At 41.9% G+C, this 16,274-nt stretch overlaps 1 protein-coding gene across 1 annotated transcript in view; it reads right to left on the reverse strand.

Moving 5' to 3' along the window:
• Window positions 1-16,274, reverse strand: part of TENM4 (teneurin transmembrane protein 4) — a gene marked incomplete at its 3' end in the record, with an annotated part of 426,912 nt that overhangs the window by 82,377 nt on the left and 328,261 nt on the right. The window contains exon 17 of the mRNA XM_082337632.1: window positions 13,663-13,879. Within this exon, the coding sequence (XP_082193758.1) occupies window positions 13,663-13,879 (217 nt within the window). The remainder of the gene's footprint in view (window positions 1-13,662; window positions 13,880-16,274) is intronic.

Consider the following 16,274-nt stretch of genomic DNA (forward strand, 5'->3'; position numbering starts at 1 on the left):
TAAGGCACAAAAGCCACAGAAGCACCCTGACCGAGGCTTGACGGCTCATTTCTTCCACGCTTGGGAAACCCACGACAGATAATTTGCTAGGTTCAGATAGCTTCCCTACAAACTGCTTGGGGAATTGAGCACGCTAACAGGACGGGCTTTTTCTTCCCATCTTTTCTTTCCAAGTTTGGTAGATTGCACTATTTCATAGGCTACATCTATTCCAATTACTCCATGCTCTGTAATGTGCTCTTTTATCTAAGGATTTCAAGGATCTTTACAAACATTGATTAATACTGCAAGATAGGTATTTCACAGAGAGAGGAAATAAAGCACAGAGTGATTTTCAGTTGTCCAAGGTCAGTCAGAAAATCTGCAGTAAAGCCAAAGACAGATTTTCTAGGTTCTTATTCCAAAGTCTGTTTCCAGACCTCTAAGTCATTACTACGCCTCTACCTTAGGAGGTTCCTATAAAGACAAAGCATCACATGTCTGTGAGAGTGTCTGAACCCAATTTTTGGCTGAAGGTAACTATTTTTCTGAGCAGCAACAGCAAATTGTGGTGTCAGTGTGCTAACGTGACCCAGTGAGTGATTTTCCTAACTGCTGTCCTGCTGGAAGGCAGAGATTGAAAGGCAATGTTTCTACAGGTGCGGGACCAGATCTCAGCTAGAGTAAATCATCCCAGCTGCACTTGCTACCTACCCACTTCAACTGAGAAATGACGCTTTCCCGGTTCACTGAGGCAAAGGATATCTGCAATGTCTTGTAAAGATGATTTCATAAACACGGATCATCAGGGAAAGATCAAGTTATTTTCTTATAGTCCACCTAAAAATCTGATACTGTATAACGCAAGGAGATAAAGCATAATTTCTGTTTAATAAGGGCTGCACTATTTGTACATTCCACAGTACAGAAAACAGACCATTTGTCAGGGAGTCTTAAACAGAACTCCTACTGATCTAAATGGAGAGCTCCAATATTAACAAAAATTCTCGAAGCGTTACCAGAATGTGTCGGCAATCTAAACTGTGACTGGATTCATATACAATTTTGGAACAGGCCACAGGAAAATGAGATAATGGAAATGATTTTTCTGTCACTGAGTTTTCTGTGATATATTATCACTGACTTGTTAGAAGTCATGTTGGAAAAGACTTGAACCCAGCTCTGGACCTAATAATATTCTTCATACTTCTATTGCTTCTCCCATTGAAGGCTCTAATTCAGCTTCCCATATATAACAAATTTAAAATAATATTCCAGTACAGTATTACGCACATCACTCTCTAACAGGCAGGCAAAGCACAACTCAAAGGATCACGATGCCATGGAATATGCTTGGAAAAATGTCAATGCTTGGAATAACCCCACTGAAGTCAACAGGTCACCATCTGTAGTGCAATTCTGCACAAAGCGAGTATGTCTAATCACATATCTGAGCTAAGAGCAGAAGTGAGGCCTTTTCCTCCCAGATTTTTCCACGATCCCCTCCACCCTGCCCCATCTCCTTTTCCATCCTTTAGAGAGACCTGAGGAAGGGTTTGAAACTGTCTTCTCTCAGCTTCTCATCAAATGGCTGCGCGTTTTGTGAACGGCAAGGAACCACTACAGACTGTTGCTTGAAGACTAAGACCTGAGCACGAGGGACTGGTATTCTGAATTACTGATAATGTATTCAAGTCAACACTGGGACTACGAATGTTTTAAAATACTTGAGAGACAAGATCATACAATTCTGTGAGCCTGGAAAGAATACTTCCACCTGTTGTTTCTTCCTTCCAAACCAAAAGAAAAAATACAACATGTTGCAGGTGTCTCTCCTGCTGTCCTGCACAAAACACACATCCAAGCAGTTGCAAACTTCTAAGTAATATTGCAAGCACATTGGCCTGGATCCTCAGCTCATGTTAACGGGGGGATATGCTTTATATCAGCAAGCATCTGGTCCATTACATATCACTGACAACTATTTCTTCACTAACAAGCACCAGCACAACATGGACAAACAAAGAGCTTCCTCTCGCCTTGGCAGCTGCAGCAAAAGCATCTGAACTCCCACCTTCCAGGAGGAGACTCGGTTGCCATTCTAGACGATGCTTCGCAGCACTGCGCTCCAACTCCGTCAGCACATCTACGTGCTCACTAACTCGGACAACGCTGGCATCTCTTCTCAGGGAAGCAGCTTGTCAGCAAGCCCAGCTGCATCCACCATCCTCCCGAGGACTATAACAATAGCTTTATTTACATGCTGTAAGGAAAGATGTTCCCACAAAGGGGACATCTTTCCCAAACCACAGTGATAAAAAGAAGCTGGAGCAACATGCACAGATCTCAATTCAGTTAAAAGCAAGAGGGATGGAAAAGCAAAGCCCCGACTCTCCCCGATTAGAGTCTCAAATCTTCTTCCCTGGGTGACAAAATTTGCCCCACTTGGGAAAAATGGTTAATGCAGTGTGTTGGAAGCAGCAGGCTTTTCTAGTGTCAACATGTCCTTTCTGGAGGCAAGATCGACTGCCCACAACACACCGAGACCCCCAGGAACCCGGTTAATGCTAATTTAGGCAGCCATTTCCTTCAGAAGACCTCGGTCTGAATGCAATTACACTACAAACAAGTTAAGTGGTACTGCTAAGACGTTCAACTCCGCTAGAAGGTCTCCCAATATATTTACATACAATTATCTCTCATGTTAATAACAAAAAGATTTCTGTAATAGAAGAGTTTTATTCCATTAGTCTAGGCCTGCCAGTTCAGAGTATTTTCTACAGTTGAACAAAATTGAATTTCTCGTAGCTGGAGCCTCATCTCCCCATTGAATTATTAACAGATTCCACCTATTGCTTCTGTTTTCTGGCCTTTTTTCATTTCTTTCTTTCTTTCTTTCATTTCTTTTACATCAGGCTGTGTGGATTCTTGTTTTACAATGAACAGCAGTCTGGTTTTTTTCCTCTTCTTTAATTAGACTTTTCCTTTCCTTTTTTTTTTTTTTTTTTAATTTGTCCATAAAAGCTTCCCTGAAACACCAAATCATTGTCAAAATTCTATCTAGAATGCCAGATGGCGTATCAGACAATTTTACACCATCGCTTTGTGAAGTCATTCTTTATTCCCTAGAAAATTTAATTAAGTCTTCCTGGTAAGATCTGGGCCACAGTGGCAAAACAGACAGGGGTGCATCGATGCCTTTACTTTTCCATTGCTCAGATATAAAGAAAGTTTGACAGGCTGTCAACACAATTCAAGCAGACAAAAGCAGCTTTAGAACAGAAGCCAGAAAAGTAAATTCCCAAAAAGCCATTTCACATTATGGGAGCACATTAAAGATTTGTCTTTAGTACTGACTCTGATCCAATGTCTCATAACTTAGACATTGGTCTTTCCAATACTTCTTATTCATAGATATTTTCTGCTGACGCTACGCTTGGCATTGGGAAATAGACAAAAGTACTGCTTCTGCTAAACATTATTCATTGGGAAAAGAAAATTCCATGCATCCTAAACCCCCTTTTGCTGCAAGAAATGTATATTCTTTCCTTGGCTGAGGATAGTGCCAAGGGAAATCTCGCCCCAATGAATTTCTGCAGCTTCTCAATATATTTCCACTGTAACTCATTGCGCCTTCTCCTTTAAAGGTTTCAGATGTATGGAGATGGTTATCATGACTGCTTAGCCATCGTCAGCCAAGTTAGTCATAATAAATATTTTAATTTGCCACTATAAATCTCTTCATCTCTTTGAACTTACTTACCACTTCCATATTTAATTGGGGTGTGTGTGTGTGTGTATGTATATATACATATATATGGTATTTATCCTACTGCTCTGGATGAAACATCAACAGAACACCTGGAGTGAAAATCTAGAAAGTTATAGAAAGTTATTACTGACCAGGAAGAGCGTTATTAATGAAATTACGTGATCTCAGTTCTATTTCTTCGTCTGCTACAGACTTTCTGTGTGACACTGCTCATGTCAGCTAGTCTCTATGTGTCTTTGTACTCCACCTGCAAAATAACAATCGAGGCACATCCCCTCCTTACAGATATATTAGAAGGATAATTGTAATAATCTGCTAATCTCTCGCATAGGGATTTTTACATTCTCATGGCACTTCATCTGTGACATGCTCAGACACCTTGCTGATAAGTGCCTATAAATACAGTCATTTGTTACAAACACAATCTCACGGCTTTAGCTGCTGTGACCTTTTTGCTTGATAACAACACAGAATGCAGCAAAATGTACCTCGTCCATTTTGGGCTGAATGCACCTGTCTCACGTTAAACAACCTCAGGGCAGTCTAGTACTAGGATAGATAGGAACATTGGTAGAATGCCAAGTAAAAGCTAAGGGCATCATGATCAAACACATGGACACAGAGAAAACACCCGAGCTGGCAGATGAAGGACAAAAGAAGAAGAGGAAACAGCAGAACATACAGACCTTCAAGTTTATTGCTTGTGGCAGTATTTCCCTCAAAAGCCGTCTGTAAAAAAAGCCCTGCCCACTTGCCTCTTAACTGTGCAGAAAAAACTCCTGATAGTCTTTCCTTGAACTGAGTCAATCCCTGTCTGGCTTCTTCACTTCAGTTTAGCTGTAGGAAAAGCTTAAATTGGAAACCCACCTACTGATCTTAGCTGCCATCTGAATTAAGGAATTAAGGTTAGGGAAAAGAATGGAAAAGTTCCTGCTGAAGGGTTCCTTGTTACACAAGAAAGGCACGCTTATGTGAAAAAATGAAAATTAAAGAGTAGTCATCCAGAAAGACTCCCACACCACCACGGATAGCACAAGTGAGCTTCTGAAAAGGTTTGGCATGTGTTGGGCAGCTGGGATACAGATCGCTAATTAGGCTCAGCAGAGAAGCTCGCCAATAAGGGGAGCACCAGAATGCCAGTGTCGATCTGACAAAGGGACTGAATGCACTGATATTCGACCAAGTCCCAAACGGGGGTTTGCTAAAGTGGCACTGACAGGCATGGTTTGCGACAGATCCTGCCACTCAACTTTCTGAGCAGCTGATGGAGTGGGAGGCCCAGGAGAAAAAGAGTGGATGACGAAGAGCAAAGTTTATAAGAGCTCTGACCAGGCACAATAAAAGAAAGTCAATCCTAAGTTGTTTGCAGCAAGAAACTGTATTTGTTCTGTTTGTTTAACCCACTCAGTGAAGCTATTTATAAGGTCCCATCACTGAAGGGTCAGGAGATGGTGATGATTCTTTATGTGGGTATGGCCCTTTACTGTTAACCTTTTGCAAGAAACCTTCCACAGTCTTTTAGATATTCTACAAAACACACAGTAAAGCCAAAGGAATGAAATGCTTCAATGAAAACCCATTACTTAAATTGTCTTAAGAAGGACAGGGGAAAAAGCAACACTTTTACAAATGTGGCTAGTCAAGTTGATGTTTGAAGTGCAGAGGAAAGCGCTTATTAATCAAGATTTACTATAATACCTCTAGATACAGATTTTTATTCTTGTTGTCTCTTTAGAGTCTAATCTCACAGTATCAAAACAGTGGGTCTTCTTCATCTGCTATTTTTAGTATTCACAAGCAGGATTGGTTTTGTGACCAGCTGTTGCCCAGTCTCTCAAGCTCTGCATGCATCTGCCTGCGTTCTGCTCCGTGAAGACTCACAAACTGATAGTTCTCAAAAACCTCCTTTGGCATCATCTTTGTTAGCAACATTTGTGACTGCTAGTTGTAGCTCCTCCAAAAGGAAAAGAAGACATCTTTATTCCTCGACAGTTTAGTAACAAAATGTAGCATCATTTGAGGACTACCTACCACTTCTAGAAAACCCATGATCGTTGCTCTCAAATCAATTCCCTTCCAGCTCCATTCCTGAAAGACTCAGGCCCTTATTGCTTTGAAAACTTCTCCCAGGATTTGAACCTTATTCACCTACTCAATGTGTGTCTTTTTTCTCTTTCTGAAAGCACAATCTTCCTCTCTGATCTGCCAAGCAATCTGGCCACTGTTGGAAAGAGATGCCACTTCTGCCATCCAAAACATCTTGGGTCTCTATGCCTCATTGACTCACTATTTTTGCATCCCAAGATTTCTCAGTTGAGCTATAATGGGAAGGTGGGAGGATACGGGATACAGGAAGGCTGCTCAGCAAAGAAGAAATAAAGAGGAAAAGACACTGATGCTGGTCTCTGAAAATATAAAACTGGCTCCAATTATACTATTTAACTGAAAGCATTTTAGAACAGAGTTTTATAGGAAATGCAATGCATAATAAAGTTGAGCTGTGCTTTACTGCAAAGTTTCAGTGAAGAATCCTTTTATTCACAATGTGGATGACTAAGTAATGCTTTAAAAGTTGATGATTCTCTCCTTTACTCCAGTACAACCAAAGAAACACTCTCTTGCTTTGTATGAGATCTCAAAGAAACAGAATCACGCTCCTATTTTTTTAGGTCTGTAAAATCCAAGTCAGGCGTTCAGTAGCTCGTAAGGTGCAAGATAATTTTTCCACCTAATACTGAATTATGCTCATTTCATAATTTTTCAGAAGTGATCCTATAACCATTATTTCTATGAGAGGTAAAGACTTTATGGTGCAATAACTTTCAGAGATGAATAATGTATTCATGTCAAGTCTTCACAAAAAATGTCTGCAGAACTTACCAGTTCTGTATTATTACAGTATTTTACGTCTGGTGTTTATTTTGTCAGCTGTGGCCACATATTCAGCTCTGCAGAAGACCCAAAATGAAAGCAATTCCTTCCATTGAATTTGAGGCACCATGAAATCAAAATTGAGCAGAACAGAAGGAAAAATACATTATTTCCAGGTTAATTATAAAATGAGCTCTCTTTTTCAATGATCTTTAACTACATATAAGCTGTCTGATAGCTTTGTAATGATCCAAAGGAATTAGGAAAAAAAAATGGTTCAATAAAATATATAAGATTTTATGATTGGGATTTTAAAACTTCTTTTTTATGTGGGAGGTTTTAACCAATTTAGCAAGTAAATGTCACACTCAAAGGACAGTCTCTTCTTGATATATTGAAATGGTTGAAAACTGTACGTGGACTCAGTTGTTAGTATCCAACAGCTAGAGACGACTGCTCCAAAGCTGATCTGGCAAGGCAGAGCTTTACCCCATCAGCGCAAAGCTAACGGGATCAGCTCACACCAGTTTTCCCCCCAGTTTTAAGTGGGGAAGGAGATTTTACACTAAGCTGGCCGAGGGGTGCTCAAGCTCTCCAGTCTGGTCTGGGGCCAGCAAACCTCTCCAGAGGCGAGGCAGCAAAGAGCTTGGGGCAGAAAGCTCCAGCGTTTTGCAGAATGAACGCGCCAGGGTCCCCCACGAGAATCATGACAACAGTGAGTCGGTATTTAATTTGAAGAAGCCTTACGTAGTAATGAAATAATCAAATCTCTCCATTGAACGGGATGTGCAGTTTCTAGTGATGTTATTATACTGAATGGAGCTACTGACTCAGCTCACAGTTATCACGCCAGACCTGTCTATCAACGAGTAATGTAAAACAATGGGCACGTGGGCTGCTCTTCTTTCAGAGGCACGTACCTTGAATATTGAATAAATAATAGTCAAATATCTACGTGCCAGATCCAAGAGAATGCACCAGTGTCTATACCGTAGTTTAGCTTCCTAAAACCAAACGTGCACATCAGCAACTGTGTAATCCGGGAGGTGCTTAGCTCATTAGGAGTTTTGTTTTTCTGCTTGGGAGTTTTGAAGGCTTGAGTTTTGCTTTCTGCACGCTCCAAGAGCTCCTAGGTACACAGGTGTCACCTGAGACCTTTTAATCCCAGGTAGAGGATGGTGCAGCGTTTATATCAGCTGCCTTGCCTGATCCTGGAAGCATGCCCAAATCATGCTAGGAAGATCCTACTCAAGACTTTGTGCTTGGTAATAAGCATCCAATGATTTTTAATATTTGTTAAAAACTGCATCCCAGTTTCTCTAATGACTGTACACAGGACTGCACTTGTGAAAGGGGAATATAATTACCTTATGATTACACTATCTGTGTTATGGAGATAAACATAAAAATGGATAGGAACTTTGCTTTCATAGAGTCCTGTGGTACAAATTCCACAAAGTGGAAGTAAGCTGCATATATTGCGTTAGTTTATTATATGGGAATAATGCCACGTTCAACTCAAAATCACTTTACACTGAAATAATGCCATACTATATAATTTAAAATCAAAAGAAAAAGGCAAACATTGAAAAGGTATATATATATATATGTATACACCGAAAAGGTAAGTTTCAAAAGCACGCTTTCCTGTGCTTAAAAGGAATAATTACCAAAATAAAACCCACAAAGTCTTTGAAAATTCCTCTTTATTCTCCTACATTTCAAAAAGCTATGATTTGTAGCTAATAAGTAGTTCATTTAAGCAGAAAGCAACAAAAGCAGAACCATGCCTTTGGAAGACAGTAACGCTGGGAAGGAGAGGGCGTGAAGAGGTGCTGTGTTAGCTTGGTTTAAAATATGGAAAAATATGACCTCGTTCTTATTAACGTAGGTAGCGTGCTGTGCCACGAGTGCTCACTCTCAGGAACGCTGGATGGTGCCTAATATCTACGACACAGTTTTAAACAGATGCACCGTTTATCTTTCAAAGCTGTCCCAACCCGCGGAGCTGCTGTGCTCCACGAGCTCCTGCGTCGCCTGCAGGGTGCCTGCGGTTCAGCGGGTGCATCCGACCCACGGCATTTCGCTGCCAGCCCAACGGAGCCGCATCCTGCTGGAGCCGGGCCAGAGCCATGGGCTGGACCAGCCGCCTCGGAAGAAATCATCAGCAGAAAGCCACACCTGATGAATTTGGTTTTTTTGACTTCTAACTTTGGCTAGAAAAGAAGCGCTTCTTACTTTGTTGTATCAAAATCACACTTTTCTTGAGGGAAAAGTACAGGAAAGACAGAGCACTTTGGCTTCCCTGTGAAGGAAGCTCAGGAAGATCTGCTGGGGTGAAGCCCTCCAGATGTGGGAAGAAATGGGTGAAAGGAAAACAGAAGGTGCTTTGAACATCTTCCTTCAAGGATACTAAGATATCATCACAATATTCTTTGAAATCACTCAGAACTGAACCAGAGGCACTACTGAAATGTTTTGAAAGCCATTTTGATCCTGGATCTGTAAGGTAGGTTGTACAGCCTGGCACACAGCGGGGACACAGGGAGGTGGAGTGATATGTTTACAGATACCTCGTCACTCAGGAGTGGAAAAAGAAATGTGCAAATTTAATTCTGATCAGAATTTTAAACCATGAAAACTTACTACTTTTTGTACTTAGACTACTGATCTGAGGGCAATAAGGGACACTTGCATCTGATACCAGATCCTGCTCTCTGATGTGTCTTTATAACTCAGCTAGTTATTTCTAGCTGCCCATGTAAAACATACCTACTTAAAAATCACCTGATTTATTTTCAAATATTATTTACAAAAAATGCCAGTTCTGCACATGGTTTTCTGAGGTACTTCAATCCCATGCCAACATTTAACATAAAAGACTCCACGGATCAGGACTTTAGCCTGTTCTTGCAATTTTCTGACACTGTCCCTCAAGAGAGAACAAATATATCAGGTGTCCTACTTGAAAGTCAACAACTTGACACCACTGCATCTTGTGCTGCTCCTTATGGTGATGGACAACTAAGAATGGCTTAAAAATACAAAGCAAACAGCAAGAGTAAGTGGTTTCAAAATCAATACAAGAACGATCAAGTAGCAGAAGAGTACTTGTTATCAGTTCATCAAAATGATGTGAAAAGACATTCTGTGCATTCAGAATTTAATTTAGCTACTTGCTTTATCATCATAAACACTCATTTCAATATGGGCAATGATTATTTTTTCTTCCCAAACATGAATAATATATAATTGCTGGTATTTTGGAGGAGACAAGGTCTTTACCTTTATCCATCAGGGTAATTTATCATTGTCTTTCTTTTTCTTCTGCAGTGGTGAGAGAGCTTGTCAGCTCAGCTTGTTCTTAAAAAGCTGGAGTGTAATTCAATAATAAATTCACTCAAAGGCTAGCTGTCACGAAGCATTCATTTATTTGTATCCATTAGGTGATCTGCACCGCTGTTCTCTCTAAAGGGTAGCTAAGCTGCATTTCTGAAACCCAAGAAATATATTGCATAGGTATTCAGTCGTCTCCTTCTGCGTAGGCCATAGAGGAATGCAAACGTGCCGTGGTTCCCCCAGGGGTGGGAATCAGCCAGCCACGACCTGGTAAAGCCCCGAGGAGTGGGCTGTGGCGGCTGACCTGGACGATGAGCGTGCCTGTGCCACAGGTGTCTCTGCAGGACATCAGACACGCAGGACACAGAGCTCCACGTCACCTCGGTGTTGCCTGTTTACGGGACTGCTCACAGCAAGTGGCATGGATCCAACTCCAGTCCTACCCCATGAGGATGATGGTGCTGTGACAGACAGGTGCAGGACTTCCCATGCCCAGCAATCTACAGTCCTGATCTACAGCAAGGAGACAACTTCATGAATCACAGCGGCAGCAACGGAAGGGAGAGGGTTGAGCTAAGGCGGGATGCTGGAGCCCTCCATCAGAACAAAAAGATTTCCCGCCCTCCCTCCTGTTGGACAAGAGGGATATTATCACCTGTCTGTTGTGAAAGCAACTGGAGGAGATTCAACAGTGAGAACGCCACTGAAGAAAGGGCATATCCGCGTGTACAAATACAGTCAGTCTCACTTGCCCAGAGTACCTGGGTCCCAAACGGTCCCAGCCCGTGCTCCTTCGTGGGGCAGTCACTGTCTGACCACTGCAATTTCCAGGGTGACAAGAGACAGCTGCTTAAAGCTTCAGCTTTCTAGGTGGTGAAACCAGAGAATTGAAACTACAAAGGGAAGCCAAGTAAGCAGAAAACACTTGTAACGGTTGAGTTTATCCCTAACTAACAGGAATGCATGATGTCTTTTAAGGTCCCAAAAGAGTAATGGCATTTTTAGCAACCCGACAGACCGATAAGCCTGGACTGTGTGCTGTGGTGGTGTCTCAGGGGAAAATATACCTTCTGTTGTGGTCCTTCGCTGTTACTTGCAATCACTCCTGTGATGAGTCAAGATATTTAACTTGAGAGATGCAATAAAACCACAGCTTGAGGTGACATATTTGTAGACCGTATTTAGTGATACACATCCTATGCTGATATTTTAAGAATGGCAACCTCATAAATCATCGCTATCTCTGTATAATTCTTTCTGTTAACTTAAATGGAACAAAGATCCCCATTTATTAGTTAATGAAAAGCAATCATTAAAACCCTTCCTATTGATTTGAATCTTTTCATTCCCTCACTCTAGTAATCTATACGCCAGATAAACATTGCTGCTAGCAGGTGCTCCTTTTGAATCCCGAATCTTCCTTTAGCAGGACGTCTACAGATGGTTACAGAAAGATCTACCATCAGATCTGTGAAACACATGTAACTCTTGTAGGAGTTTATGTGGCCCTAAATGACACAGTCTTTCTGCTGCTCCGCTGCTGGCATTCCCAGGAACAAATTCACTGCATAAATGAGAAATTCCTATTATTTCCCTCCACCTCTGTGTGCAGCTGAATGCAAGCAGCCTTTAAAGAGAAGTTGCAAATTTTTTTTATCACACGTATGAAGACTCCTACAGTTCTTTAGTTGTATGGAAAAGTTCATTAAACATGGACATGTGTCTACCAAAACCCTCTACCTATCAGAACAGATACACATGGACCCGACACCAGAGTCCTCTGTGGAAAGGCTTCTGAGTCTGAGCTCAGCTGAGGAATTGCAACCCTAAAGATATCAGAAAAATGAAATTGTGAGTATAATCATCTATTTTATATTCCAAGGCCTGATTTTACAGCAACGAATCACAACAACTGACAGCAGAGAATTCACTGTGCGAACATTTAGCCCAGAGCTCGGACTGTTCAGTATCCAGAACTTGCAATATTCAGAATGCTGACGAAGTACAACAGTTTGTGACATAATGAGTGTTTGGCCTTAGTGTGAATCACTGTCGTCAGCTTTCTTGGACTCTGAAGGGCTTGGCAGCAAGACAAATCAGGGAAAATATCACATCAGGCCAACTCCCTGACACTGGTATGCTACTAAGTGGTTCATGTCTGAGGTCAGCCTGTAGACCACCGGAGACGGCGGTACATGGGATGCGGTACCCGAGGGATGCTGGCAATGTCCCTTCATGGAAGAGCATTAGGTTGGACCCAGAAGGGCCTGAGAGGCCTGCTGAGATGCAAGTGCTGAAATAAATACCCGCAGAAACACGAGAATTGTATATTTTCAGTGCCAACCTATTCACTGCTGTGTGTGGGAAAACTGAAAGTAAGCAGTTAATGACTGGGTGGAATTCAATGGAGTCCAAACCTGAGTGTTGAGAACCACCTCCTGGCTCAGGGTCACCACTTCTGAAAGACAACATTCAGGGCAGACACTGAACGGTCTAAGAATCTGACACCCCAGGGTATGTATTACAGCGTCCTGCTGTAAGCACGTGATTTTAAAGGGATGACCTCCCCTGACAGCCAGGCATGTACTTAAACAAATGGCTGAGATGCAGTCACAGAATTGAACTGCGTAAGATTTCTTTACCAGTTCCTGTTCCTTGATGATGACTGCAGTGATAAAGAATGTCTCAGTATTAAAACCAATCTATATTCAAGTTGATTGTTTATATTGGAAATCACTCGAATAGCCTTCCCTAGACTGTAAGAGTTTCTTCAGTTATAGAATCATAGAATGGTTTGGGTTGGAAGGGACCTTAAAGGTCATCTAGTTCCACTCCCCTGCCATGGGCAGGGACACCTTCCACCAGACGAGGTTGCTCAAAGCCCCATCCAACCTGGCCTTGAACCCTTCCAGGGATGGGACATCCACGGCTTCTCTGGGCAACCTGTGCCAGTGCCTCTCCACCCTCAGAGTGAAGGATTTCTTCCTTATATCTAATCTAAATCTACCCTCTTTCAGTTTAAAGCCATCACCCCTTGTCCTGTCACTACATGCCCTTGTAAAAAGCCCCTTTCCAGCTTTCTTTTTGGCCCCCTCCAGGTACTGAAAGGCTGCTGTAAGATCTCCCCAGAGCCTTCTCCAGGCTGAACAACCACAACTCTCTCAGCCTGTCTTCATAGGAGAGGTGCTCCAGCCCTCTGATCATCTTCATGGCCCTCCTCTGGACTTACTTTAACAGGTCCATGTCCTTCTTATGCTGGAGGCCCCAGAGCTGAATGCAGTTCTTTTGAGGTCTCTGATAGTCACACTATAGACTGTAAATACTATTCTAGTTTCTCTCTCTTTTGGCTCTGTCAAAGGAAAAAGGTCTGCCATTGCTGTTTACAAGATACTTCTGGATAATGTCAGTCACTTGAACTAGAAGAGCCCTGCTGAACGAATGGCTTTCACTCCTTGAAATAAGAGAAGGCAGGAAAGATGCAACTGCCCCTTTCAGTTGGGAGAGAAGCATCTTGTCTTACTGGCTGGCAGGACACGGCAGATGAGGAGACAGTCAGCAGCATTACATCAGCCACAAAATTCTTCAGATATACTTCCCTTAGACTGCTTCTGTGTTCTGCATCTTGCTGTCATACCATGTCTTAAAATGGCCAAGTGGCTTACGCTTTACCTCTTACTGAATCAAAACCAAAATTCACTCACCCTCCTTCAAAAGGATTATCTCCAGGGATGACATGAGTGCTGTCCTTGCCGATCAGGAACTTGATCCGATCGTAGAACGAATGCAAGCTCTGCTGGGAGATGGGGGCTTGCGTCTCCTGGATGATATCCAGGGGGTCCGGGGAGCCCAGGCACAGCGCGTTGACGTGGCACAGTGGCTGCAAGCAGCAGTCTGGGTCCATGCAATCCACCAGGCCATCTGCAGAGGGGTAAGGAAGATTTTAGGGCAATGGTAACATGGAGTGTTGTAGACTTCAGGGTGCAAGAACTCTTTCCAATGCACACAACAGAGAAATGTGAATTTACACCTACATAGAGTAAGGCATGTTTCCTTAAAGCCCCAAATATGCATTAATATGTAACATTAATATGCATTAATATGTAATATATGAAAACACACACATGAGATTAGACCCTAAAAAAAGCATCTTTGAGGTTAATTCTGGGATATGCCATTTTACATCTCAGTCGCTCAGATAACTCCAGAGCTCCAAAAGGTGGTTTTTTTTCCTGTCAATATACAAATGACTTTTGTACTCTGATCCTGTTCCCTCTGCAAATCACAGGCACATTGCATCACACCAAAGCTATCAGAGTTGCTTTCAGCAGGACTAAATAGTGAATAAAGCCATGGTATCTGCCATGGCTACAGAGGGATCTATACATGCAGCCCACTAAAGATTCTGGCTAGATAGATGAGAAAGTAAGGGAGATTTTGCTGGGAAGGTTCGGTCTCTTTTGGCCTTTGTCACATTTATTCCGTGCAGACACTGAGTAACGGATGACCTCAAACTCTCAGGATATAAATCTTGTATTTTCAGCGCCAGTAAATTAATAATAACAACAATAATAGCAGTGGACACACATGAGAAAAGCTTGCCAAGCGTACTCTAGTAAAATGAGGGTTTGCATATCTGTCAAGTCATCAAAGGCACAGACAGTACTACGCCCCCTCCCACCGCCACAGCAGCATTCCCCAGCTCCCTTTGAGATGCCACTGTTCATTGCAAACAGCTTAGTAAAAAGCGGTGACAGGAAAGGCAATACAAAAAAAAAAAGCTCAGAAAAGGTTTGATGAAGCATCACATTTAGAAATAAAAGTTGTTAGCATATAGTAGAGATGGATCTTTAAATCAGATAAGGGAACTGGATGTTTTTGTTCTGGGGTAATGGGATATAGAGCCCTTCGCTTCCAACTCATCAGTTCAAGCAAGACAGTTTGATAGTGAATGAAAATTGTTACCATGTGATGGCTGTTAAAAGACCTACGTGAAATGAGTGGTTGGTCTCAGTGTAGTTGCTGGGAACTCTATGTATCAGGGAAACCACCTTTACAGCTACCGACTAACGATTTCAGCATAGGGGCAAGAAATGAATGTGTGTGGAGAGCAACACTGCCCTGAGAGGTAGGTCTCCTGAAGTGGGATGAGATTTGGAGTTGCCAGGATAATGTATTTTTTATTTCAAAGAAACAGTAAATTAAAATAAGACAGTTTGTCATTAATACAGATTGTAAGCTTCAGTTTCATCCCAGTTATACCAGTATGAATTAGATGTCCTTTCACTAATGTTATTGGCATTACTTTGAATTTACTGTAATATAAATAGGATGAGAATCTGATCTGTTATTATTGCTCTAGCACTTAGGATGGCTTAAGTCATGCATTCGGATTCTGTTGAGTTATACCTGTTCCATTCTTGGAAGATTTTAGTGCCATAAAACATCACTAGCCACATCATTTCATGCGGTTACCCACACACGGAAAACTGAACAAAAGCCTGTTCAGCATTCCCAGAGCTTCCAGTCTACGTGTGGGTCAAAGTGGAATGAATATCTGCTCCATGTAGATGTGTCCACACACACACAACGAGTCATTTTCACAAGTGCCCTGCACCTGCCATTAATGATAACGGGAGCAGTGTCAGATTAGCAAAAGTGCTTTTCAAAATCTCATCCATTATCCTTACCTCTCTCTGTTCTGATATCTCTACATCTTTATAACTCCTCTCAAAATTGCCACAAAAATTTATCAGCTCGGGCACAAAACCTACCCATCTGCCTTTTCTCTTGATGACTAGTGATAATGAAAAAGAACTAATTACGTTTTATTTGCCCATTAAAAAAATGACTTGCTGCAGATGATTAGGCCAGTAGGATTCTGGAAGGTCAAATCTCAGATGGAGTTTGAGAGACCATTCACAGAATAAAGACCTGCATAGATGTAATATGCTTATCCATAGCTACCTCATAGGAAAAAAGAGATGGAAAAGAAGCAAAAAACCAGCCTTGTTACTATATCGACTACAATTTCAAGCAAGATATAATGTTGTCATTTTCTCCCACACATTAATAACGTTTTCTAAGGCTACAGACACTCTGCTGAGAGGACGGCAAACCAGCTGTACCATACCTCTTCATTACCCTGTCTTTATTCCAGGCATCAGAAATGTGTTTTGGGACCTGAAGCTGCAAGATAGCAAGGAAATGTTGTTTTTGCAGGAAACAGTAGATGAATGTTTGAAGAACAGATGCACAGGACAATGTTTTGTACAGGTGGGAATGCTGAGGCCTCATCTGCAGATAAGCCTTTCAA

The sequence above is a fragment of the Platalea leucorodia genome (assembly GCF_965183815.1).
Source record: "Platalea leucorodia genome assembly, chromosome: 2".
Classification (NCBI taxonomy): Eukaryota; Metazoa; Chordata; class Aves; order Pelecaniformes; family Threskiornithidae; genus Platalea; species Platalea leucorodia.